At 57.7% G+C, this 26,717-nt stretch overlaps 1 protein-coding gene across 6 annotated transcripts; it reads right to left on the reverse strand.

Moving 5' to 3' along the window:
- Positions 1-939: 939 nt before the first annotated feature.
- CAMSAP3 (calmodulin regulated spectrin associated protein family member 3) lies at positions 940-22,710 on the reverse strand. Of its 6 annotated transcripts, none has more exons than XM_033199088.1 (19): positions 22,416-22,710; positions 13,397-13,650; positions 12,540-12,662; positions 12,356-12,451; positions 12,113-12,145; positions 11,065-11,112; positions 10,668-10,806; positions 8,560-8,699; positions 8,380-8,473; positions 8,243-8,297; positions 8,006-8,079; positions 7,597-7,666; positions 6,029-7,445; positions 3,904-4,043; positions 3,498-3,808; positions 2,622-2,721; positions 1,828-1,940; positions 1,606-1,724; positions 940-1,492 (listed from the first exon to the last, which is right to left on the reverse strand). In XM_033199088.1, the coding sequence occupies exons 1-19, from the start codon at positions 22,561-22,563 to the stop codon at positions 1,187-1,189; spliced, it is 3,780 nt and encodes a 1,259-aa protein (XP_033054979.1). In that variant the 5' UTR covers positions 22,564-22,710; the 3' UTR covers positions 940-1,186. The 6 variants fall into 6 exon arrangements, with proteins under 6 accessions (XP_033054979.1, XP_033054975.1, XP_033054980.1 ...); XM_033199084.1 differs by having other exon boundaries at positions 6,029-7,496; positions 22,416-22,698; XM_033199085.1 differs by lacking the exon at positions 12,113-12,145 and having other exon boundaries at positions 1,141-1,492; positions 6,029-7,496.
- Between the last annotated feature and the right edge of the window lie 4,007 nt (positions 22,711-26,717).

Here is a 26,717-nt window from a genome sequence, read left to right on the forward strand (position 1 = left end):
GCCTCTCAGAGCCCTTGTGTGGCCCCAGGCAACTACCCCCTCCCTGGGGTGGCACCCGCTCTCTGCTCCCCACCAGGGACTGGCCCTTGCCCTCGAGTCTTGGAGTCAGGCAGGCTCTGGCCCAGCTCTGCGAACTGATTAGTAAGGCGCTTCCGTGGCTTGGGGGGGCTGGGTGCCAGACCTCGTGCACGGCCCAGGACCAGGGCGTGGTCCTTAGTCCTAAGCCTGGGAAGCCATTAGTGGACTCTAGGCTATTAAGGGGTTTTAAGCATCAAGGGATATAATCAGATTTGTGCTTTGAACGGGTTACACAGGCTGCTGTGTGGGCAGGAGGCAGCTGGGGACATGGGGAGGCCCAGGCCATTGGCTTGGACTTTGCGGGGAGGTGACAGGGCTGGAGAGAAGACAGACAGGCGGGGAGGGCTGAGCTGCGTAGAACTGGGCAGCAGCTGGGAAGCCAGTGCCAGCCTGGGTTGCAGGGCAGGCCTTGCATCTGACACACCCAGGCAATGCCAAGGGGGCAACCGGATTGTCAGCTCTCAAACCCGGAATCGCTGGCCCAGAGGTAGATGCCAGGCCTGAAAACACCAGGCTGGCCAGGGTAGACAAGATCAAGTTAGAAGTTGGCCCCAGGCCAAACACTGGTTAGGGCCAGTAACAGCAGCCACACAGGAAAATCCAGCAAGCGGGGGGTGCCGAGGCTGCAGGGCCAGTCGGAAGCCTGGAGCCCGAGAGATCAGTTCAGAGGCAGCTTTGAAACAGCCCTGGTTGGGTACTAGGGGTGATGGCAGGAAGGCGGGGCCCTCAGACCCTGGCTGAAGCTGCATTAGGGGATTATGGGGGTTGAAGACACGAGTGGGTTCAAGAAAGAACAGGAGACTGAAAACATAGCCAGGGAGTGTGGGACCCTGGCCAGCCTCGGAGGGGACAAGGCTCAACTTCTCTTTAAATTATTTTATTCAAGAAGTGGGGGAGGACAGACAAGGGGACTGAGCTGAGCCCTGAGTCCCTGAACCTCCCAGCTCAGCCCCCACAGCAGGACTGGACTCAAAGTCAGAGGGTGGAGACTCCAGCCCCACCCAGACACGGCTGGGGACAGACAGGACCCAGGAATACCGACTGACTGTCCTCCGGGGGGTGGCGGCCACAGCACACAGGGCCCGGCCCGTGGACTGCCTGGGTGGGGCTATTTGGGGGTGCTGCCGCCCTTCTTGGGAGTGGTGGGTTTCTTGCCCTGCCAGAGGTGTCCCTGGATGGTGAAGGCATCGACGCTCATGGACATGGTCTTGGCGGGGATCTGCGTGAAGCGCTTGCGGTCCGAGTTGTACTTGTAGATGCCTTCGACCATGGCGGGTGTGACGGTCCGGGGCCCGTAACCCGCCAGCCGCGACAGCTCCTCCGTCTCCCCAGACAGCGTGTAGAGTGCCCGGAACTGGCAGCTCGAGTCGCGAAAGAGGATCAGGAAGTGGTTGGCCTTGCTTTTCTCGATTTCCTGGGTAGGAGTGCCGGACATGGTCAGCCGGCCAAGCCAGGCCACCTACCCGCCCACCACCAGGCCACCTACCCACCCACCGGCCCCCAACTCCCACGTGTGGGCGGGCTCACCTCCAGAATGCGGTTCTTCTGCGGTTCGTTCACCTTGCCCGCCAGGCAGCAGTGTGACAGGGCGTTGTGGATGATGAACTTGTTAGACTTGGCGCTGGGCTCCTTGTACAGCCGTGGACCTAGAGGGTGAGGCAGGGGGCGCGGCGGGGGACAGGAGGAATGAGCAGGGGCCATGGAGGAGGGTGCCTGTTGCTCCCCACATCACCCAGCGCCCCCGCTTACCTGTGTACTCGGGCACTGACGCGGGGGAGGAGGCATTGCTGCCATTTTCCCAGTCCCGTTCGCGGCTTCCAGGCAGGCGGCTTGGGGACATGAGACCTGACGGGGAGGGAGCCCTGCAGTGGGGAAAGGATGGGATGAAGGTGGGGTCAGAGATGGGAAGCTTCCTGATGTGCAGAGGGACCAAGGAAAAGAAGGGCCACGGCTGGGCATCATGGCTCACGCCTGTAATCCCAGCACTTTGGGAGGCCAAGGCGGGCAGATCAGTTGAGGTCAGGAGTTCAAGGCCAGCCTGGCCAACAAGGTGTAACCCCATCTCTACAGGCACAGGTAACCCCCAGCTACTCGGGAGGCTGAGGCACGAGAATCGCTTGTACCCAGGAGGCAGAAGTTGCAGTGAGCCAAGATTGCGCCACTGCACTCCAGCCTGGGCAACAGAGTGAGGCTTCCTCTCAAAAAAACAAAAAGAAAAGGTGGGCCCCACACACTGCAGAGGAGGCGGTATACACTGCATACCCTCCCAAGTCCATGCAGCGCCCCATCCTGTCCTCCTCCCTCAGGAACACCTGGCACTCGGGCACCGAGGCACACGCTTGGGTCCTCTCTGCCAGGTACAGACTCTCCCTCCCCCATGCACACGTGCCCACAGGCGTCCCTCCATCTCTTCATGGCATATCCATACACTGGGGCCATACCACCCTCTAGGTTCACCCAGATGCCCGCACACCTCCCAGGCGCTGAGAGAGGCCGCCCGGCACATGACACGCTCCCCCCGCCCCCGTGCAGGCTGAACTCACCGAGACGTGGGCCTCTTCACCCCGAGGTTATTGTGGGCCTCGTTAGCCACAGTGGACAGTGACAGGGTGGACTGGGAATAGATTTTGCTCAGCCGAGAGCCTGGGGACAGAGAGTGCAGGTCAGTGCCCACCAGAAGCCCCCTGCCCTCCACAACACGCGGTCCAGCAGGCTGTGGGGGGAGCACAGGAGGAGTCAGCCCTGCCCAAGACCCGTCGGCCCTCTGCGGCCCCCCTATGGAGGGCCCCCCCATGAGGGAGGATGCTCTGTCCAGCAGGTGGTGGCAAGCAGCACTGGGCCAGCCCCTACTGGCAACACCTCACCCCAAACATATTCCCAAAGGTTCTTATCCATTAAGCCACAGAAGACAGACCCCTCACCCCACTGTACCCCACATCCCTATGGAAGTCTTTTTTTTTTTTTTGAGGCGGAGTCTCGCTCTGTTGCCCAGGCTGGAGTGCAGTGGTGCAATCTTGGCTCACCGCAACCTCCGCCTCCCAGGCTCAAGCGATTCTCCTGCCTCTGTCGCCCGAGTAGCTGGGACTACAGGCGCGCCACCATGCCCGGCTAATTTTTGTATTTTTAATAGAGATGGGGTTTCACCATGTTGGCCAGGCTGGTCTTGAACTCCTGACTTGTGATCCACCCGCCTCAGCCTCCCAAAGTGCTAGGATTACAGGCGTGAGCCACGGCGCCCAGCCACCGATGGAAGTCTTTACCCAAAAGACACCCAGAGGCCCCCTGTCACCCCACACACCCGTCCCCTCCCTGCACCCCTGCTTACATCTCCCTCCCCCTCCCCCCTTACCCACGGGGAGCCTCACCCAGTCAGCCCCGGAAAGGGCACTGGGCAGGCCCCATCTCCCAAGGGTCCTCACCCAGCAGGCCACGGGCTGGACTTCGTGCCAGGGCCGAGTCGTCACAGCAGCCAGAGCGAGGCCGGGGGCCCCTCCGCCCGCCCCGACCTGGGCCCCCGGACCCCGCAGCCCGGGGCCGCAGCACCTTATCGAGGTCGTCCATGAGCTTTAGCTGGGCCCGGCGCTCGTACTCCTGCCGCGTGAAGTCCCCCTTCCGGGGACCCACCTCCTCGTCGGCTGCAGCCCGGGCAGCAGGGGATGGGGTCGCCATCGGGGCTACGGGGACTGCGGACACAGGCGGGGCTGGGCCGGGGGCCTCCTCTTGGGCCAGCCTGCAGATCACAGGGAATGGGCATCAGAACCACTCACAGGGTCCACAGTGGTAGACAGGCCAAGGAGCGGCCGTCCAGGGCAGGCCCAGTCTCACCTCGCGGCCTCCTCCCTCCGCTGTTCCTTCTCCGCCTCCTGCCACTGCTTGCGCCGCCGCGCCTCCTCCACTCGCCGCTGCTGCCGCTCCAGCAGGCTGGCCCGCTTTTGGGCCATCTCATCCTCAGGCTTGTCTTCATCCTGGGGACAGATGCCGAGTCTAGCTAGCCACCCCCTCCCCCAGCATGGCTGGAGGCCCATCTTCCATCCACCCAGGCTGCCCGCCACCCACCTGTGCTTTCGTTTTCATCACTGTTCTAAATGCATTTAGTTGGTGCCTACTGTATGCACAGCCACACTAAGTACTGGGACACATACAGGGATGGGGTACACTGGGTGCTGCTCACATACACAGTGCTTAACCCAACGGGGAAGACAAAGGCAGCAAACAGCAATGAGTGCCAGCAAAAGCTCGTGTTGGGCAGACACTCTACACTGCGGGAGGACCCTGGCCTGGCCTTTGGACACCCAGGAAGGCTTCCCAGAGGAACTACCCTGTAGAATGATCAGAACTTAACTAGGTAGGCATACAGGGGTACAGAGCAGCGCGTTCCAGGCAGAGGCGACGGCTAGTGCCGAGACCCTGAGGCTGGAACAAACCTATTGGGGGGCACGGAAGTACAGGGGGGCCAGTGTGGCTGGGACACAGAGCTGAGGACAGTGGCGCAGGACTAAGTCAGAAGTGAGCACAGGCCAGGTGCAGTGGCTCACACCTGTAATCCCAGCACTTTGGGAGGCCAAGGCTGGTGGATCACCTGAGGTCACGAGTTTGAGACCAGCCTGGCCAACATGGCAAAACCCTGTCCCTACTAAAAATACAAAAGTTAGCTGGGTGTGGTGGCATAGTCTTGTAGTCCCAGCTACTCAGGAGGCTGGGACAGGAGAATCACTTGAACCCAGGAGGTGGAGGTTGCATTGAGCCAAGATCACGCCATTGCACTCCAGCCTGGGCCACGGAGCAAGATTGCGTCTCAAAAAACAAAAAATAAAAAATAAAAAAAATGAGCATAGCCCAAAGCCCTGGGGAGGACTTTCATTCTAAAAGCAAGGGTAAGGGGAGCAGTCCACTTCTCAGTGGAAAATGGCCCGGGATGGAAGTGGGCAGCAGAGGCCAGTCGGAGGGTGATCCTAGGTGTCCAGATGAGACACGGTGGTGGCCCCAGCTGGGAGAGCCATGGGAATGGAGAGACAGTGGACATAGGGAAGGGCCAGGAAAGGAGCATGCTGGGGGTGACGGGGTGAAAGAGAGGATGAGCAAGAAGATGCCTGAAGATCCTGGTCTTTTTTTTTTTTTTTTTTTTTTGAGACGGAGTCTCGCTCTGCCACCCAGGCTGGAGTGCAATGGCCGGATCTCAGCTCACTGCAAGCTCCGCCTCCCGGGTTTACGCTATTCTCCTGCCTCAGCCTCCCGAGTAGCTGGGACTACAGGCGCCCGCTACCTCGCCCGGCTAGTTTTTTTGTATTCTTTTAGTAGAGACGAGGTTTCACCGTGTTAGCCAGGATGGTCTCGATCTCCTGACCTCGTGATCCGCCCGTCTCGGCCTCCCAAAGTGCTGGGATTACAGGCTTGAGCCACCGCGCCCGGCCAAAGATCCTGGTCTTGTCCATCCATCTGTCCATCACCCACCCAGGCAACCAGCCACTCATCCATCTGTCTATCCATCACTCCTCCCTGTTTCTCCACCACTCCCCACATCTATCTATCCCCCTTGTCCAGCCACCCATACCTTGTTTGGGAGGGAGATGACTGGGCCAGCCCCCACTGGAAACCCCTCACCCCCAAACATACCTGAGGGCCTCACTCGTTAAGCCACAGAGGGAGGACCTCTCACCCCACTGCACCCCTACAGCCCCTTGTGGAAGTCCTTACCCAACAAACAAGGTCAAATCCCATCTGAGGCCCCTGTTACCCCACCTGGCCCCCACCGTGCAAATGTCCCTCTCCCTACACCCATGGAGGCCTTACCCAGCCACTCACACCTCTTCTGTCCACTCACACCTGGTTGCCCATCCATCCCCCACCCGCCCACCCATCCTTCAGTAGAGCCCTATTCATCCAACAATGCATCTGCCCACACCCCCCGCCCCAGGCCCAGGACCCTCCAGCCACCTGCTCGGGGACTCACCTTGTAGAAGAACCCCAGCCCCGCCCGGGGCTCCCCCTCTGAAGACGCCTCCTCCTCCAAGGAATCCTCAGCACCAGCGGGGCTCCCGTCTCCCTCATCCTCGGCAGCGGGATCTGCCAGGCTGCCCAAAGGGATCTCGATGAGGCCTGGCCGGGCAGTCGGCTCCTCGGGGGGCGTCTCCTCTGCCAGGAGGATGGAAGAGCGCGTCTGTACGGGCACCTGGCTCGGCGAGAACTTGCGCAGGTGGGGGAGGCTGTCTACGTCGTGGGGTGGCGTGAGCACCCTGGTCAAGGGTGCCAGCCGCAGCTCCGCTGGCCGCGTGTGTTTCGGGCTGCGGGGTGACTGGCTGGGCCCAGGCCCAGGGCTGCGCCGGGTGGCTGGGACCCGCCGGGCGGGGCTAGGGGATGCAGCTTTGGGCCCTGTTGTGGGGCCAGGTATGATCCACGCAGCGGGTGGTGGGGCAGGTCCGGGGGCCTCCGGCGGGGCCAGAAGCCGCTGCTGCTGGTCCGTGAGCCTCTGCATGTCCCGCTGCAGTGAGCTCAAGGCAGCACTCAGCTTGCTGACCGCTCGATTGTATTCCCCCAGCCCCTCAGGGGGCACCGGGCCCAGGTCTGGCGAGAAGGTCACTGCCTTGGGCCGTGAGCTTGGCTCACCCTGGCCCTCGCCCGCCGGCCGCTCCCCACCAGGGACTGGGCCTGGCTCGGCCTCCACCTCTGCCTCCCCGGAGGCCTCCCGCGGCTGCACCTGCAAGAAGGCGCTTTTGCCCAGCCGCTGACGGTGCTTGGCAAAGATGGCCTCAATCCGTCGCTTCTGAGCCTCGATGGCTCTGCGTTTCTCCTCCAGCCGGGCGCCAAGCTCACTCATCTCCGAGCTCAGGGCCTCCGGCGGGGCCTGAGTGGACGTGGGGGACCCCGCTCCAGCCTCAGCCTCTGCCTTCACCAGCTGTTTCTTGCGTTCTGCAAAGCTGGTCATTTTCACCTCAGAGTTGGTGGCTGCTGGGGACGAAGCCACCGCCTTCGGGGACCCCTCGGATGGGGCTGGCAGTTTCGATGCCTCCCCCACCAGACAGGGAGATGGCTTTGAGGGGGTCTCGGGGTGTGGCATGTACACCGGTGCTTTGGTGGGCCTGTCGGAGAGTGGTTTGGAGGTCCCCTCGGGCAGGTAGGGGGAGGCCAGGGATGGCTTGGAGGGCCCCTCAGGGGAGTGGAGGTAGAAGCTGCCGTCGGCCGCCCCATCTGGGAGGAGCCGGGGCTCGGCACTGTGGATGATCTGCAGAGCCTCCTCGATGGTGGGCAGGTCGCCAGGCTCCGGCGGTGGCTGGGTGGGGGTCCTGGCCGGCGCGGGACGCGGGGGGCCCAGGCTGTCCGAGCTCACAGAGCGGAGAAGCACAGGGTCACCCATGACGACATCCACGTCGCTGTCCAGGCCAAAGGGGGTGCTGAATGACACAGCCTGGGAGAGGGGACGGCTGGGCGGCCGGAGGGAGGGGTCAGCCCGTGGGACCAGCCTCGGCCCCACCCCGCCCTAGCCTGCTCCACCCCCTACCCTGGCCCATGAGGTGCACTCACCTGAGCTGCCGGTTCCAGGCCTTGCCCAGGGCCTCCATATGGGACATGGATGGGGAAGACTTCAGGGAGCCTGGGGTAGGCGATGAGTGGTTACTATGGGGACCCTGAGTGGGGTCAGCCAGCATCTGGGCACAACCTCTGCAAGGTCACTGGATGAGTCACTGATGGCTCATCATGTGGTCTAGTGAAACCAGAGGTTTCCAGAAACAGATACCCGGGGCCATTTACTGTCACTACGGGGTACTGTGGGGCCACTGGGGAGGCGATTCTAGGGTTCACCTTGGGATGCCCAAGGGGGACCTGATGGAGGGGCTACTGGAAGGCTCACGAGGAGACAACATGAGGCCCACTGGAGCAGTCTGTGGATGGGGGGGTCCCCCAGGACAGAAGCCACCTACCCCCTCCTCACCTGTGGATCCTCGGAGTGGGGACTGGGGGCCACCAGATGACAGGAGCGGGTGGCGGAAGTTGAAGACAGGAGAACTGTACAGAGAGACGTATTTCAGCCTCAGGACCCCCACCTCCTCCTCCGCCTCTCCCCAGGGGGTAGACATCAGCGTCACCCAGCTGCGTCCCAGTGCCCAGCAGGGCAGACATGGCGCCGCCCACCCACATGCCAGAGATTCGCCCGGTGTGGGGACCGTACCTACTGCCGCTGTTGTTCTGAGGTGGGGAGGCCTCAGTGCCCCGGGGGGAGGCAGCTGTGGTACAGAGAAGAAGGTCAGGTGGGGTTTGGCTCTCCCACCCACCCCCCACCCGGCCCCCAGGCCCCCAGGGCCTCACCGTGACCATCGGGCAAGTCCTTCACTTGCACGAAGTCGGGCTTGAGCACCTCAAAACACATGAACAACTCAGCCAGCAGCACCACCAAGTTGACCTGGAGGTGGGAGGCTGGGTCAGCAGACGGGATACCCCCGGCCCCAGACGCCCGTCTCAGCCCAGGAGGCCCCAGGATGGCCTTACCTTGAGCGGTGGTGGGACGTACAGCAAGTCCTCAAGGGACAGGGGGCAGCCACGAGGAAGGCGGGAGGCACAGAAATCCTGCACCAGCTGGAGGTTGTACAGGCTGTCCGCCACAGACATCGGGTCCTTCAAGCAGACCTCTGTGGGGACAGGAGGAGTGGGTCCCTGACTCTATGAGAAGGAGGACGGGGGCCCCAGGGAAGCCAGGGACCAGCAGCCCCCACACGAAGACCTCCTATGAGCCCGGCTTCTGCCAGGTGCCATTTGAGAGGTGAATTTTTTTGTTTTTTTTTTTTTTTGAGACAGAGTCTTGCTGTGTCACCCAGGCTGTAGTGCAGTGGCGCAATCCCGGCTCACTGCAACCTCCACCTCTCGTGTTCAAGTGATTCTCCTGCCTCAGCCTCCCGAGTAGCTGGGATTGCAGGAGTGTGCCACCACACCAGGCTAATTTTTTATAGTTTTAGTAGAGATGGGGTTTCACCGTGTTAGCCAGGATGGTCTCGATCTCTTGACCTCGTGATCTGCCCGTCTTGGCCTCCCAAAGTGCTGGGATTACAGGCGTGAGCCACCGCGCCCGGCCGAGGTGAATTCTATGATAGACCATCCTAAGGCCAGGGGTCCTTAGCCCCCGGGGTGTGGCCTGTTAGGAACCGGACCGTACAGCAGGTGAGCCGCAGTGAGTGTATTTACAGCCGCTCCCCATTATTTGCAGGCCCATCTGAGCCCCGCCTCCATCAGATCAGCAGTGGCTGATTTTCACAGGAGAGCGAATAGTATTGGAACCCCACATGCGAGGGATCTAGGTTGCACCCTCCTTATGAGAATCGAATGCCTAATGATCTGTCACTGTCTCCCATCACCCCCAGCTGGGACCGTCTAGTTGCAGGAACAAGCTCAGGGTTCCCTAGATCAAAAAGCTTTTCCGGGCCAGGTGTGGTGGCTCATGCCTGTAATCGTAGCACTTTGGGATGCTGAGGCGGGAGGATGTTTGAGTCCAGGAGTTCAAGATCAGCGTGGGCAACATAGCAAGACCCCATCTCTATTACATAATTTTTTTTTTGAGATGGAGTCTTGCTCTGTCGCCCAGGCTGGAGTGTAATGGCGCGGTCTTGGCTCACTGCAACCTCCACTTCCTATTTTCAAGCGATTCTTCTGCCTCAGCCTCCTGAGTAGCTGGGATTACAGACATCTGCCACCGTGCCCAGCTAATTTTTGTATTTTTAGTAGAGACAGGGTTTCACCATCCTGACCAGGCTGGTTTTGAACTCATGACCTCGTGATCCACCTGCCTCAGCCTCCCAAACTGCTGGGATTACAGCCATAAGCCACCACACCCAGCCCTATAATTTTTTTTTTTTAATAAAAATAAAAAAAGTTTGTTTTTTTTTTTTAAAAAAAGCTTTTTCTGACCACCCATTGCTTTTAGGAGTACCCAACATCCAAAAAATACTTCTGGGCCGGGTGCAGTGGTCCACGCTCGTAATCCCAGCACTTAGGGAGGCCAAGGCGAGCAGATCACTTGAGGTCAGGAATTCGAGACCAGCCTGGCCAATATGGTGAAACCTGTCTCTACTAAAAATACAAAAATTAGCTGGGCATGGTGACATGTGGTTATAGTCCCAGCTACTCAGGAGGCTGAGGCAGGAGAATGGCTTGAACCTGGGAGGTGGAGGTTGCAGTGAGCCAAGATCATGCCATTACACTCCAGCCTGGGCAACACAGCAAGACTCCGTCTCAAAAAAAAAAAAAAAAAGTACTTCTGGATAAACTTAGTATCTTTCTCCCCCAGCTAGAGCCATCTGTGAGGTCGGGAGTATGTCTCTATTCTGGCTGGATCCCCAGTGCCTACAACAAGGTCTGGCACACAGTCCACACTCCATACGTTTCATCTGCTGCAGGAATGAATTCGTGGAAGCACAGAGAGGTTTATACACTTGCGTGAGGTCACACAACTAATCGGGGAAGAGAGAGACACAAACTCAGGTCTGCCAATTCCGGAAACTGCCCTCATGACCACTGCATTGTTACTGGTCTCTCGGACCTGGGGGGCTGGGACTTAGGATGTCCAGCTTCCCCGCACAAGATCTGGTCCACGTCCATTTACTCACCCTCAAGTCGAAGCAGCTGGGGACAATAGCAGTGGATGGTGGCGGCCAGTGCGGCCCCACTGGCCAGGTCCTGGAGGCTGGTCACCGTCGGGAAGCAGGGGGCACGTCGCGCCACCACACGGTCTTTGCGGTATCGGATCTGCAGATGGGAGCCAGGTCAGGTGAGTGGCCGGGCTGGCCCCCAGGGTCAGCGGTCATGCAGGCTGGGCGGGGAGGCCTGGGGTTTCCGCCATGAGGGGGCGGGAAGCTGGGGGTCCCAGAGACAAGAGTTGGAGGGCCAGCCTGGAGCAGGGGAGGGGCAGCAGCAAGAGGCAGAGGAGATGTCTTCGAGCAGCCAGGCCAGCAGCGGGGGCTGGGGACAGGGACTCCTGGGACCCCGGGGCGGGGGATACATTACCATGGGGGGTTTGCTCCCCGACTCCTTCAAACAGAAGGCAATTGCGTGCTGGGGGGAGAGGAGCAGCCATCAGCAAGGCGGAGGGATGCTGACCTGCTGGGCCCCCAAGCCCACCTTGGGGGGGAGGGGGTAGCCCTGGCCCTGGCCCTGAGCCCCGGCCGTCCAGCTCCCTGACTGCTCTGGCCGGCTTTGCAAATCCCAGCTCCTCCCAGCCCCAAGGGACCCCACAGAGTAGGGATCCCTTCTTATGCGGGGAATCCTCCTCCCACAAAAGACCCAGGCCCCCAGCTTGGGGAGAGGATGCGGAGGAAGCGGGTAGGCAGGAAGGGAACCTCCCAACCCAGGCCCCAGGGTCGGGGGAAGGAGTGAGCAAAGGTGGGGATGCCAGCCAGCCCAAAACCTCCCCCACTTCCTCCTTGTTTATCTACTATGGGAGTAATTTATATGAAGCACAGAGAGGTTTAGATACTTCTGCAAGGTCACACAGCTCATTCAGGGAAGAGAGAAATTTCAACCTCTAGCTTCAGGGATGGGCCTCCTCCTCCTTCTCAAAGCTGGGATTTTTTTCTAGGGAAGCAGGGGATCTCAGGAAGGTTATTCTATCTTCTGCACTGGAGGGTCTTCCTCTTGGCTAGAGGGTGCCCTGCCTGCTAGGGTCAGGATCCACGTTTGTGATGGGCTGCAGGTCCCCCCTTCAGAAATTTATGCGGTCTCCCCACCTCGGTTAAGGGGGACAGGTTCAGGGGGTCCCACCCTCTTCATTAATGGGAACGGGGAGTGTTTGCCCTTCTGAATAATGGGAGGGGAAGTTCGTCTCCACCCATCAGTTCACTGGGGAGGGGGCCGCCCTCTCAGTTAATGGCCCAGATTCTACCCTTCGCTTGGTGCACAGAGGGTTTCTGTCTCCCAGGACTGGGGTCCAACTTCCTTTGCTCACAGCTTGGGGAGGTATGAGAGGGCGTGCAGACAGGCAGGCGGAAACAGACATACAGACAGACAGAGCTACAAGCAGGGCAGGCAGACGGGGCGGACAGACAGCCCCACTTACAGGAACCAGCTTCCAGTACCAGCGCGTAGGGCACTGAGGCCAGAGAGGCAGAGAGGAGGGCAGCGGGTACCGGCACAGGGGACGGGCGGGGCACAGAGAGATTGAGAGAAGGGGGAAGAAAGAGAGTGTGTGTCACCTCTAGCCCCCTCCCCACTTCAGGAGTGGCCGGAAGCACAGCCCCGCCCAGCCCTCCCAGATCTCCGGTCCCCCCATCCTTTGGATGGTTCTATGCCCTGGCCTCACCGAAGGCTGCGCCTGGGCCGCCCCGTCTGCAGGGGCTGCTGGAGAGGCTCGCTGGGCCGCTTCCTGCTCTGTCTTCTCCTGCAGCCGCCGGACAGTCTGGAGGGCGGGGGGGCCGGGGGGGTCAGTGGTCTGGCCACTGGACGATGCTGGTCCCTGAACCCACCCCGGGCCCAACCCCACCTACCGTGTCCACCCAGAAAAGCAGCTTGTGCTCCAAGCTGGTCAGGGCCAAGGGACCTGGCAGGGTCTTTGTCCACTCGAAGGCAAAGGCAGCCATGAGGGCATCAATGACAGCTAGGTGGGCTCCCTGTGGGGGCAAGGGCTAGAGGGTGAGACCCGAGAGCTGCAGGAGGCACACCTTGGCCCCCAAAGGCCTGGGAAAAGGAAGAACCTGGAGATGGAAGGAACTTGATGGGGGGGGGTGGAGCTTGAGGGGGCGGGGCCAGTGGTTCATGGGTGGGGCCTTTAGGGAAGGAACTAGAAATGGGGTCCTAGAGGAGCCACGCACAATGGGCGGGATTTTGAGGTCAGATGCTAGGCCTTAGGATAGGGTGGACTGTGTACGCAAATCCTCAAGGGCCAGAATGGCGCCTTTTTGGGGAGCTGGGTTTGATGGGAGGGGCCAGGCTTGATGGGAAGATCTTGAGGGGAGGAGCCAGGGCTGGGAGGAAGGGCTAGGCTTAATGAACAGCGCTCGAGGGGAGGAGCCAGGACTGGTAGGAGGAGCTAGGTTTGATGGCCAGAGCTTAAGGGAAGGCGCCGAGTGATAGGAGGAGCTAGGTTTGATTGACAGAGCTTAAGGGAAGAAGCCAAGACTGGGAAGAGGAGCTAGGCTTAATAGATAGCGCTTGAGGGGAGGAGCCAGACCTGGTGGGAGGAACTAGGCATATGGCTAGCACTTGAGGGGAGGAGCCAAGCCTGATGGGAGGAGCTAGGCTTAATGGACAAAGCTTGAAAGGAGGAGCCAGTCCTAGTGGGAGGAGCTTGGGGGAAGGAGATGAGCATGGTAGGCGTGGTCTAACAGGCAGTGGCGGGGCCTACCATGAGAATGGGCTGGTGCCTCAGGTCCGCCTCGCGCACCGGGCGCTCGGGCAAAGCAGGCACTGTGCCCCTCCGCGCCAGCAGCGCCAGCAGTGCAGAGGGGTTGGGGGGTGTTTCAAGCTGTGGCAGCGCCTGGCGCCAGGCTCTGCAGTAGAGCTCGGCTGAGAGCAGCAGCCGTGTCACCGGGGGCTTCACATGCTCCTGCGCATACTGGTCGGTATAGAAGGGCTCCCACAGCTCCGGGGGCACGTGCTCTGTGAGGGCATAGAGAGGAAACACGGGGTCAGGGTCACCAGATACAACACACACACACACACACACACACGTACACACACACACAGACACACACACACACACACACGTACACACACACACACACACACACACACACACACACACACACACACACACACACACACACACACACACACACGCACACACACACGCAACACACACACACACACACACACACACAGACACACACACACACACAGACACACACACAGACGCACACACACACACACACACACACGCACACACACACACACACACAGACACACACACGCACACACACACACGCACACACAGACACGCACACACAGACACACACACACACACGCACGCACGCAGACACACGCACGCACGCACGCACGCACGCGCACGCACACGCGCACACACGCACGCGCACACACACGCGCGCACGCACGCGCACACGCACACACACGCACGCACACGCACGCGCACACGCACACGCACACACGCGCACACGCACACAGACACACACGCACGCACGCACGCACGCACACGCGCACACGCGCACACACGCACACACACGCACGCACGCACACGCACGCGCGCACACACACACACCACATGGCCTGGATTAAGAGTGGGTCTGGACCGGGGGGAAGGCATTGGGAAGGGAGAGAGGGGATCTGGAAGGAGAGTACAGATGTGCAGGAGTTTGCTGGAGGAAGGGGTGATGGTGTTGTAGGCAGAGGGGCCTGCAGATGCAAAGCCCAGGAGGTGGGAGAGAACGCGGTGCCTCAGGGAGCTGATGGGCACTTAGAGTGGAAAGGAGGGGAGGCTAACCCCAATCCCAGGCTAGTTGGACTGGCTCTTGTAGGTCCCAGGAAAGACAATAACATCCGCAACCCTAAGAGCCTTCCTGCACTTGCCAGTGTAGACTCACTGAGCCTTACGTCAATGCTAGGAGGCAGCCAGGGCCCAACTGGCAACTCTCATGTTACAAAAGAGGAAACTGAGGCACAGAGAAGGAAAGTCCCTTGCCCCAGGCCAAATAGCTCTTCAACGCCAGGACTGAGGTTAGACCCAGCAAACTGGACGCCCTCTCTCAGCTTGCAGGTAGGGTGGGATGAGTGGGGCGGCACGCGGGTGAGCAGGGGAGGTGGGCACATCAAGGGAGTTGAGTGATGTAAACCTGGTGATTGAAGGGAGGAGGCAAGGGACAGAGAGGGAGGTGGCCGGGGCCTTGCTGGGTCTGAGGGGGAAGATGGAACAGAGGGGTAATGACTGAGGTGGGATGCAGGAGGAATGGGAGGTGAAGGGGTGAAATTGAATGTGAGGGGCTTTGAGGACATGCTTGAGGCAGATTATGTGAAAGGCTGGGGCTTAGGGAGATGGTGAAGTCACATCATAGAGACAGCCTAAGGTCCCTAAATAGGACAGTGGGAAGAGGCGTGAGGAAGTCCCAGGTGGACGGTGGCCTGGGGGCAGAAATCCACACAGGACCAAGAGTGGAGAGGAGAAAGCCAGGAAGGCCTGGCAGGGGTCAGGGAAGAGATGACTAAAATCAACAGCAGGAAACCTGTCCAGCTCTTGTTCTAATCTGCACAGATTTTGTGTTGTTTTTTTGGAGATAAGAGTCTCTCTGTCACCCAGGCTGGAGTGCAGTGGCGCAATCTTGGCTCGCAGCAACCTCTGCCTCCCGGGTTTGAATGATTCTCCTGCCTCAGCCTCCCGAGTAGCTGGGATTACAGGCGCGATGCTGCCATACTGGGCTAATTTTTGTATGTTGTAGAGACAGGGTTTCACCATTTTGGCCAGACTGGTCTTGAACTTCTGGCCTCAAGCGATCTGCTCACCTCGGCCTGCCAAAGTGCTGGGATTACAGGCGTAAGCCACCACGCCCAGCCTGCACAGCTTTCTCTGTTTGTTTGAGTTTTTGCTGGAGTGCAGTGGCACGATCATGGCTCACTACAACCTGGAACTCCCAGGCTCAAGGGGTCCTCCCTGCCTCAGCCTCCTGAGTAGCTGGGACCGCAGGCACCGCCACCACGCCCAGCCAATTTTTTAATTGTTTGTAAAGATGGAAGTCTCATGACGTTGCTCAGGCTGGCCGCGAATTTCCTGGCCTCAGGTGATCCACCTGCCTCGGCTTCCCAAAGTGCTGGGATTGCAGGGGTGAGCCACTGTGCCCAGCTTGTTTTGTATATTGGGGTTCTGTGTGTGTGTTTGAAAGAACGGAGTGGGGGCCAGGTGCAGTGGCTCACGCCTGTAATCCCATCACTTTGGGAAAACAAGGTGGGCAGATCTTTTGAGGTTAGGAGTTCAAGACCAGCCTTGTCAACATGGTGAAACCCCATCTCTACTAAAAATACAAAAATGAGCTGGGCGTGGTGGCATATGCCTATAATCCCAGCTACTCGAGAAGCTGAGGCAGGAGAATCACTTAAACCTGGGAGGCAGAGGTTGCAGCCAGCCGAGATCACGCCACTGCACTCCAGCCTGGGTGACAGAGCAAGACTCTCAAAAACAAAAAAAAAAGAAAGAAAGGAAGAAAGGAAAGAAGAGGGCAAGGGGGGTTCTAGTGCTTCAGAACATACTTGAACGTGACTCCTCCACCCGTGAGGACCCAGGCACTCTTGGCTGCCTTCCGTCCCTCCTTGTCCTGGCTCCCTTCCCACCTTCTAAAACCACACTGGACCGTCCCACTTAACGCACCACCTGCATACAGACTTGGGCCTTCTTTTTGCCCCTCTTATCTTGGCTCCTTGAAAGAAGAGGTATTTCAGGCTCACTTCCTCCCTGCCCTCCCAGCCCCCCTCCAACTCTCCCTCAATTTCCCTGAGCTTGGTGCTGCCCTCATGGCTTCCAGCCTCCCCAAGGCCAGCAGGGACCTCCGAAGCATATCTGTGGGCCCATATCTCTCGCCTGGGCTCTGTGCCCAGCGCCTCCTTCTTCCAGAAACCTTCCTCCCACAGGCGTCTCCTTGTAAATGGACGGGCCCCACCCCCACCCCAGGCCACCCTACCCCGTGACAGCTTCCAGGGCCACCTGAGGACCGCAACTGCGGCAGCCCCAACCATGAGCCCCCCACTGTGCCCTGGGCATCTCCCACAACTCTCAACATCTCACCCACACCTCCCCTCCTCCCCGCCCCCAAAGCAGTGAGAAATCACCCTCCCTCCCTTTCTTTACGCCCTCACCCCACATTTAATGCATCCTTGGCTTTCAACCTCCTGACATCTCCCAAATCCAAACCCTCCTCTCTACCGCCCCAGCCCTGGGCACATCTTGCTCCCACCAGCAAAATCACACGTGTTCCTTTCCTACAGGACTTCTCAGGGCCTTTAAGATGAAAAACTGTTCAAATACCAAAACCTTGAGCCAGGGCTACACTGACATTTATCAGGCACTTATTATAGACAGATGTTCTTCCACCTTTGTATCACTGGTACTTGGGGCTGGAAAATTCTTTGTATTCAGGGGACACTGTCCTGTACCGTACACTGTAAGACATTTAGCAAAATCTCTGGTCTCTACTTACTAGACGTCAGCAGTACATTCCTCCCAAGTAATGACAACCAAAAATATTGCCAGACACTGCCAAATGTCAATTAAGTGTCAACATCATCACCATTTGAGAACCACTTCCTTATACTATAAACTTATTTTCTTTTTCTTTTTCTTTTTTTTTTTTTTGAGACAGTCTCACTCTGTCACCCAGGCTGGAGTGCAGCGGTGCCATCTCAGCTCGCTGAGACCTCTGCTTCCCAAGTTCAAGCGATTCTCCTGCTTCAGCCTCCCAAGTAGCTGGGACTACGGGTGTGCGCCACCACGCCCAGCTAATTTTCCTATTTTTCAGTAGAGATGGGGTTTCACCATGTTGTCCAGGCTGGTCTCGAACCCTGACCTCAAGTGACCCACCCAAAGTGCTGGGATTACAGACATGAGCCACTACACCTGGCCCCACTTTCTTTTTATTTTATTTATTCATTTATTTTATTTTAGAGCTGAGTGTCTCACTATGTTGCTCAGGCTGGTCTTGAACTCCTGAGTTCAAGGGACCCTCCTGCCTCAGCCTCCCGAGCAGCTGGGACTACAGGCATGTGCTACCACACCTGGCTAAAATGTTTACTGAGCATTATTTACAGCAGAACACTGCTGTCTGACAGAAATACAATGTGCCCAGCCTGGCCAACATGGTGAAACTCCATCTCTACTAAAAATACAAAAATTAGCGGGGCGTGGTGGTGCACGCCTGTCATCCCAGCTACTCAGGAGGCTGAGGCAGGAGAATCACTTGAACCCGGGAGGTGGCGGCTGTGGTGAACCGGGATCGTGCCACTGCACTCCAGCCTGGGCCACAGAGCAAGACACTGTTTCAAAAAGAAAAAAAAGAGAAATATAATGCATATAATGTGAGCCCACATAAGCCGTCAAGTTTTCTAGTAGCCACATTACATATGCAGAAACAATAAGAATGTAGTAATACATTGACCCAAGACATATCCAATTCTTATTTTAACATGTCATCAACATAAAAATATTATTAATAAGATATTTTACACTGGTTTTTGTTGTTTGTTTTTGTACCAAGTCTTTGGAACCCTGAGTATATTTTACATTTACAGTGCATCTTGGTTCAGACTGACCACATTTAAGTGACTCAGAAGCCACATCTGGCTGGTGGTCACCATACTGAATAGCACAAGTCTACAACATAGCTAGGATGGATGGATGTGTGGGTGGGTGGATGGATGTGTGGGTGGATGGATGGATGTGTGGGTGGATGGATGGATGTGTGGGTGGATGGGGAGGTAGGTGGGTGGATGGATGGATGTGTGGGTGGATGGGGAGGTAGGTGGGTGGATGGATGGATGTGTGGGTGATGGGGAGGTAGGTGGGTGGATGGGGAGGTAGGTGGGTGGATGGGTGGGTGGGTAGGTGGTGGATGGCTGGTGATGGATGGATGGTGGGTGGGTGGGTGGGTGGATGGGTGGGTGGGTGGGTGGGTGGATGGGTGGGTGGGTGGGTGGGTGGATGGGGAGGTAGGTGGTGGATGGATGGATGTGTGGGTGGATGGGGAGGTAGGGGGTGGATGGGTGGGTGGATGGGGAGGTAGGTGGGTGGATGGGGAGGTAGGTGGGTGGATGGGTAGGTGGGTGGATGGCTGGTGATGGATGGATGTGTGGGTGGATGGGGAGGTAGGTGGGTGGATGGGGAGGTAGGTGGTGGATGGCTGGTGATGGATGGATGTGTGGGTGGATGGGGAGGTAGGTGGGTGGATGTGTGGGTGGGTGGGTAGGTGGGTGGATGGCTGGTGATGGATGGATGTGTGGGTGGATGGGGAGGTAGGTGGGTGGATGGGGAGGTAGGTGGGTGGATGGGTGGGTGGGTAGGTGGGTGGATGGCTGGTGATGGATGGATGTGTGAGTGGATGGGGAGGTAGGTGGGTGGATGGGGAGGTAGGTGGGTGGATGGGTGGGTGGGTAGGTGGGTGGATGGCTGGTGATGGATGGATGGTGGATGGGGAGGTAGGTGGGTGGATGGGGAGGTAGGTGGCTGGGTGGGTGGGTGGGTGGGTGGGTGGGAGAATGGGTAGGTGGTGGATGAGTGAGTGAGTGAGTGGGTGGGTGGGTGGATGAGTAAGTGGGTGGGTGGGTGGATGAGTGAGTGGGTGGGTACGTGGGTGGGTGGATGGAAGAATGAGACAGGGTCTCACTCTGTTGCCCAGCCTGGAGTGCAGTGGCATGATCATAGCTCACTGTACCCTGGAACTCCTGGGCTCAAGCGATCCTCCTGCCTCAGCCTCCTGACGAGCTGGGACTACAAGCGCATGCCACCACACCCAACCATTTATTTATACCATGACCTTCCCTGCATCCAGTCATTTAATCCTTACAACACTTATTATTATACCCCTTATACAGATGAGAAAACCAAGGCCTAGAGAGTTGAGATAACGTGTCCAGGATAAAAACATCCGACATGAACTCAAGTTTCCTTCACACATCACGCAGCTGTTCCAAAGGCATAAGGAACTGCATGGGGTGTTTCCCAAATGTGTTTAACATGGAACCCTTTTGTTCATTTTTTCTTTTTTTTTTTTTTGAGACAGAGTCTCACTCTTTCACCCAGGCTGGAGTGCAGTGGTGCGATCTCAGCTCACTGCAACCTCCGCCTCCCAGGTTCAAGGATTCTCCTGCCTCAGCCTCCCAAGTAGCTGAGACTACAGGCGTGCACCATCACATCTGGCTAATTCTTTGTATTTTTAGTAGAGACGGGGTTTCACCATGTTGGCCAAGCTTGGAACTCTTTCTTATCTAATCTCCAAGCTTGTGTTCCACTTTTATTTCTGCACAGCCTTCTCACACCTGTGCCTGGGATTTACCAGAACTATGCCTTCCTCTGAGCCATCACTATTCTCACAGGGCCACTGCATACCTGAACTGGTCAGTTCCTTACACCGTCTGTGGCTCCCCAGTACCCTTGGATCCACAACCAGGGACCTGAAGGGCCGTCCTCAGTCTCACCAGCCTCCCTTATCTCCCACTGCCACCCCGGGGACCTACATCTTCTTCTCTGAGAAATCCCTGCCGGTCCACACTCTAAGCCTTTGCCCACACGTCTCTTCTCCATGTCTAACTTCCATGCATCCTTCCAGACTCAAATCTTTCCTCCTGTGGGATCTCTTCCCTCCCTGGAAGATTTCAAGAATTGCCTCCCCCAAGCCCTGCTGGCCAGCTTCCCTATGATCTGGTTTCCTGCCCATCTCCCTCCGCCCCGTATCCATCCCCTGCCATCTCCTCTACACCCTGAGCGCCCAGCCCGGCACCTGATAGGCATGGTCCCGTCAAGAGTCCCCAGAGCTCATGAATCTTGTAGAACTCTGCTCCCATTTCCTTCAGCCCCCTTCCTCTTTTTAGGGGAGTTGAACAGGGAACAGATTGAACTTGACCCTCAGGGTAGAGGCAGCCACTGCCATGTGTCACATAGCAGAGGAAGCTGGGTCAACAAGAACAGAACTGGGTGACTCAGGGCACTGGGAGCTCACCAACACCCCTCATCAGAAGTTCGCTTTGTTTTCTTCAAAATGGGATAATTTCTACTCTGATTCCTGGCCAGGGGATAATGGATAACGTTAATATTATTCATCAAAATACACCAATCATACCAGCAGCGAGCATCTGTTTCGCATGTATCGCTCGCCCCATGCCACGTGAAGGATTCTGTGGTCACTATGGCTTTTTAGCCTCCCAGCAACCTTGCAAAGAGGTAACTGGGGTCTCCATCACCGGAGCAGTGCTCTATACATAGTAAGTGCCCCTGCCCCTCAAACACTTGCAAAATGGATAAATCAGTCAACGAACGCCTTCTTTTACAGAAGGGGAAACAGAAGCTCAGATAATTGGAATAATTCGCATTCTGGTGCAGCTGGGATTCACATTCAATTCTGACTCTCCACGTTGAGTTCTCTACAGCCTCCTAACCTTGCGAGTGAGGAGCTGGAGCTGGAGCTGGGGCTGGGGCTGGGGCTGGGGCTGTCCTGGCTGTCCAATCCCCAATCTTTCTTCCTCAAGCAAATATCTGCAGGCCGTGCAGATATTTGGGCCGTGCATGCATGGAAAAGAGCAGACAGAGAGAGAGTATGGGAGAAAGAGGGACAGGCTGGGGCGGAACCAGGAGACGGACGGACAGCTGTCACCGAGACCCACACCCAGAACTGGTTGATCTGGGAAGGTCAGGGAGAGGGGGGATGGGCTGTGCCAACACCAGTGGGCAGAACCAGTGGGAGAAAAGGGTGTCCCCCCCACGGCTCCCCGCTGGAAGGCCCAGACCTTAATTAACCCGTCTTCTCCAAGGCCAGGCCCTGACTCCCAGCTCTGGCCTGGGGTTGTGAAGCCGCCCAAAACCGGGACTGAGTGTGTCCAGGGCCTCTAATCCCGGGGACCCGGGATTACAGCATCCTCCCCATTCGGGTGGCTCGGGTTCTCAGGCAAGCGGGCCTGGGGGAGGGAGTGAAGGATCTGCTCTAATGGGAGAAGGCCCCGCAGCCCAGCCGGGGAGGGGGGGGCCCACCCCGGGCGATCTTGGACTAGCCATTTCCCTTCGGCTGGGCTCGCCAACCTCCCCAGTAAAACGGGGCCATAAGTCACAGCTGCCAGGCGCTGGAGGGGGCTATGGAGGCGAAAGAGGGGGTTCCCAGAGCTCCACGGTCGCTGCCCGCACCGCGGCCAGGGCCGACGCCGGGTGTGTGTCCGGGCCTGGGGGTCGTGCGGTGGTGGAGACCGGAGCACTTGGGACCGCCCAGCGAGGCCGGGGTCTGGGTCTCCAGGGTGTGTGGCGGGGGGAGAGACCGAGGCGGAGATCCTCGCAGGGGCGTGATGTGTGTAAAAGAGAAGAAGGCGTGCAAGGGAAGGCCCCGGGGGTGCGGGAGGCGGGAACGAGAGGTCTGCACGGGGAGACCCTACCCGGCTCGCCCGCAGACCCCGCCTGGCTCACCTGGAGGCTTGGACGCCGGGGACCCCCGCGCGGAGCTGGGCCGCCGGCCCCACCCCCACCGCGCTCCCGCAGCCGGCGGGGCAAAGTCCACCGCCCGGGCCGAGCAGGAAGCTCGGAGGCCCCGGCGAGGCAGGGGCCAGAGCTCGGGGACCCCCGGCGGCCGGCGCTATTGTTCCCACGGCCCCCGGCCTTCCCGGCCCGGCGCCCCGCCCCCCCGCACCTGCCGCGCCCGGCCCGCCGCCCCCCACCCCGGTCGCCCGAGCCCCGGTACCTGCGCCCCCGAACGCGGCCCGCAGCACCCACGCCAGGCTGGCCGCCGCCTTGGCCCGCGAGAAATCGTACTGGTCCAGCGACTTAATCTCGGGCACCAGGAAGGTCCTCCGCAGCGGCCCGGGCCCGGGGGGCGCCGCCTCCACCATGGCGGCGCCGGGGCTGCGGGCGCCGGGTCCGCGCTCGGACTGGGCTGGGCTGGGCTGCGCCGCTCTCGCGCCCCGGGCCGGGCCCGCTGCTGCTGCCTCTGCCGCTGCCGCCGCCGCCGCTGCTGCTGCTGAGCCAGGTGCGGCCGCTTGCGCTGGCGACGCTGCGTCGGGCCCGCCCTGGGGAGGAGCCCAGGTGCGCCCCGCCCCCGAACCCGGACCCGGACCCTGACGCGCCCCTGCGCCCCGCCCGGACCTCTCACTGCAGGGTGCACGGAGCAGCAGGGGTGGGAGGTGGGGGGGCCTGGACTGTGGCGATGGTGGAGGGAGCTTGCAGCGGACTGAGTGTGTGTGTGTGCGCGCGCGTGTGTGTGTGTGTGCGCGCGCGCCTGGCGCATTGGAAAGGATTAGGGACCCTCTGTGTGTGCCAGCCCCAGTGTCTACCCTTAGGCATAGGAGCTCCTGCACGTGCTTGCAATAAACGCCGGGCCCGCAGGCAGCGTGTGATTGGGTGCACCTGTTTCTGATTATGTTGGTGAAGACACAAGAATATGTGTGTCTTCGTATCTGTGCGTGTATCTCTGAATGCATTTGGGTGGTGACCAAGTGTACTGCGGGGTGTCTAGGGGTGTGTGTTTCTGGGGTATGTATCTGGGCACGTGTAAGTGTGTGTTTAATTTGTTGTGTGTACAAGGATCTGTATTATATAGATGTGCGTATCCTGAGGATGGAAGTGATGAGTGTGTGTGTGTCTGTTTTATTGTTGTTATTATTATTATTATTTTTGAGGCAAGGTCTCACTCTGTCACCCAGGCTGGAGTGCAGTGGCACTATCTCGGCTCACTGCAACCTCTGCCTCCGGGGCTCGAGTGATTCTCCTGCCTCAGCCTCCCGATTAACTGGGATTATGGGTGTGGGCCACCACTCCCGGCTAATTTTTGTATTTTTAGTAGAGACGGGGTTTCACCATGTTGGCCAGGCTGGTCTCAAACTCCTGACCTCAGGTGATCCACCCACCTCAGCCTCCCAAAGTGCTGGGATTACAGGCATGAGTCACCGCGCCCAATTGTGTGTCTGTTGTTGGAGTGCATGTAAGTATGTCTCTCTGTGCATCTAAACGTACTGTGTTGTATGAGGGTGTTATTGATGTCTCTGTCTATGCAGGAGTATGGAGAGACATTAAGAGTGTATGTATTTCAGGCCAAGCAGTGGCTCACGCCTGTAATCCCAGCACTTTGGGAGGCCGAGGCGGGCAGATCACGAGGTCAGGATATTGAGACTATCCGGGCTAATGCAGTGAAACCCCGTCTCTACTAAAAATACAAAAAATTAGCCGGGCCTGGGGCTGTATGCACACGAATGTGTGATCTATGATGAGCAGTTCCTATATTTTTGTGCATATATGTATGTTTACATGTGAGTATCTTTGTGGATTTGAACACATGGTGGGTGCCTGTGACACATTGTGTAAGCATAAAAGCAGGTATAAGTGTGCAAGAATGCCTGTTTCTGCCGGGTGCAGAGGCTCACGCCTATAATCCCAGTGCTTTGGGAGGCCGGGGGGGGGGTGGATCACCTGAGGTCAGGAGTTCAAGACCAGCCTGGCCAACATGGTGAAACCCTGTCTCTACTAAAAATGCAAAAGTTAGCCAGGCGTAGTTGCCTGCGCCTGTAATTGCAGCTACTTGGGCGGCTGAGGCAGGAGAATCGCTTGAACCCAGGAGGCAGAGGTTGCAGTGAGCTAGGATTGTGCCACTGCACCCTAACATGGGTGACAGAGCAAGACTCAGTCACATAAAAAAAATAAATAAATAAAAATAAAGAATGCCCGTTTCTGACTGCTTTTGTGAGAATTCAAATGTGCATATTTATCTAGGAATTGCATATTTGTGTGACCGAATGCATTTTTGTGTATGAATCTGATTGTGTCTGTCAGTATGGAGGTATGTGTGAACGTGTTGAGTACAAGTGTTTGTGTACAGAAGTGCAATTGTGTGTTTATTTGTAAAGTCTAAGCACTGATTTGTGGAGTTTTTGTTTCTTTTTTTGAGACGGAGTCTCGCTCTGTCGCCCAGGCTGGAGTACAGTGGCGTGATCTCAGCTTACTGCAAGCTCCGTCTCCCCGGTTCACACCATTCTCCTGCCTCAGCCTCCCAAGTACCTGGGACTACAGGCACCCACCGCCATGCCCGGCTAATATTTTGAATTTTTATTAGAGATGGGGTTTTATTGTGTTAGCCAGGATGGTCTCGATCCCCTGACCTCAGGTGATCTGCCCGCCTCAGCCTCCGAAAGTGCTGGGATTACAGGTGTGAGCCACCGCTCCCGGCCAGATGTTTTTAATATTTTAACATTTGCTTTTGTGTTCCATTGTTTGCTGCTGTTGTTGTTGCTGTTTTGGACAGGATCTCACTCTGTAACCCCAGGCTTGAGTGCAGCGGCACAATCACGCACGGCTCACTGCAGCCACCATGCCTGGCTAATTTTTTATTTTGTGTAGAGATGGGATCTCCTTATATCGCCCAGGCTGATCTCAAACTCCTGGGCTCAAGAGCTCCTCCTGCTTCGGCCTCCCAAAGTGCTGGGATTACAGGCATGAACCACTGTGCTTGGCCCTCTATTGTATTTTTGTCAAAATATCCCCTGCATTCCTCTTAGCTGCATGTAATTGTGAACACACAAGTGTTTGTGTGAGTTCGTTCTTTCCAGGCCTGGAAAGAAAAGTGTGTTACTTTCAGAAAACACACACACACACATATACACACATGCACCTTGTCACCTTTTGAATGAGAGAAAATGCTCACAGACTAACACAATATTCACAAATTCACACAGATGTAAATGTCAGCTTCATGCACACAAATGCATTCAGAAAGCGATACGTAAAAAGATAACATACAGGCCAGGTGCAGTGGCTCATGCCTGTAATCTTAGCACTTTGTGAGGCCGAGGCAGGGGGATCACCTGAGGTCAGGAGTTCGAGACCAGCCTGGCCAACATTGTGTAACCCCACCTCTACTAAAAATACAAAGATACCTGGGTGTGGTAGCGGGCGCCTGTGATCCAAGCTGAGGCAAGAGAATTGCTTGAACCCAGGAGGCAGAGGTTGCAGTGAGCTGAGATCGCGCCACTGCACTCCAGCCTGGGTGGAAGAGCAGGACTCCATCTCAAAAAAAAAAAAAAAAGGCCGGGCGCGGTGGCTCAAGCCTGTAATCCCAGCACTTTGGGAGGCCGAGAAGGGAGGATCACGAGGTCAGGAGATCGAGACCATCCTGGCTAACCCGGTGAAACTCCGTCTCTACTAAAAATACAAAAAACTAGCCGGGCGAGGTGGCGGGCGCCTGTAGTCCCAGCTACTCGGGAGGCTGAGGCAGGAGAATGGCATGAACCCAGGAGGCGGAGCTTGCAGTGAGCTGAGATCTGGCCACTGCACTCCAGCCTGGGCGACGAGCGAGACTCTGTCTCAAAAAAAAAAAAAAAAACGGCTGGACCCAGTGGCTCATGTCTGTAATCCCAGCACTTTGAGAGGCCGATATGGGCAGATCACCTGAGGTCCGGAGTTCAAGACCAGCCTGACCAACATGGAGAAAGCCATCTCTACCAAAAATACGAAAACAAAATTAGCCAGAGGTGGTGGTGCATGCCTGTAATCCCAGCTACTTGGGAGGCTGAGGCAGGAGAATTGGTGGAAACCAGGAGGCAGAGGTTGTGGTGAGCTGAGATCGCACCACTGCACTCCAGCCTGGGCAACAAGAGCGAAACTCCGTCTTAAAAAAAAAAAAAAAAAAAAAAAAAAAAACCCAGCACTTTGAGAGGCCAAGGCCAGTGGATCACCTGAGGTCAGGAGTTCCAGACCAGCCTGACCAACATTGAGAAACCCCATCTCCATTAAAAACACAAAATTAGGCCGGGCGTGGTGGCTCAAGCCTGTAATCCTAGCACTTTGGGAGGCCGAGACGGGCGGATCACGAGGTCAGGAGATCGAGACCATCCTGACTAACACGGTGAAACCCCGTCTCTACTAAAACTACAAAAACTAGCCGGGCGAGGTGGCGGCGCCTGTAGTCCCAGCTACTCGGGAGGCTGAGGCAGGAGAATGGCGTGAACCCGGGAGGCGGAGCTTGCAGTGAGCTGAGATCCGGCCACAGCACTCCAGC

This window comes from Trachypithecus francoisi, unplaced genomic scaffold (genome assembly GCF_009764315.1).
Source record: "Trachypithecus francoisi isolate TF-2019V2 unplaced genomic scaffold, Tfra_2.0 Lachesis_group5, whole genome shotgun sequence".
Classification (NCBI taxonomy): Eukaryota; Metazoa; Chordata; class Mammalia; order Primates; family Cercopithecidae; genus Trachypithecus; species Trachypithecus francoisi.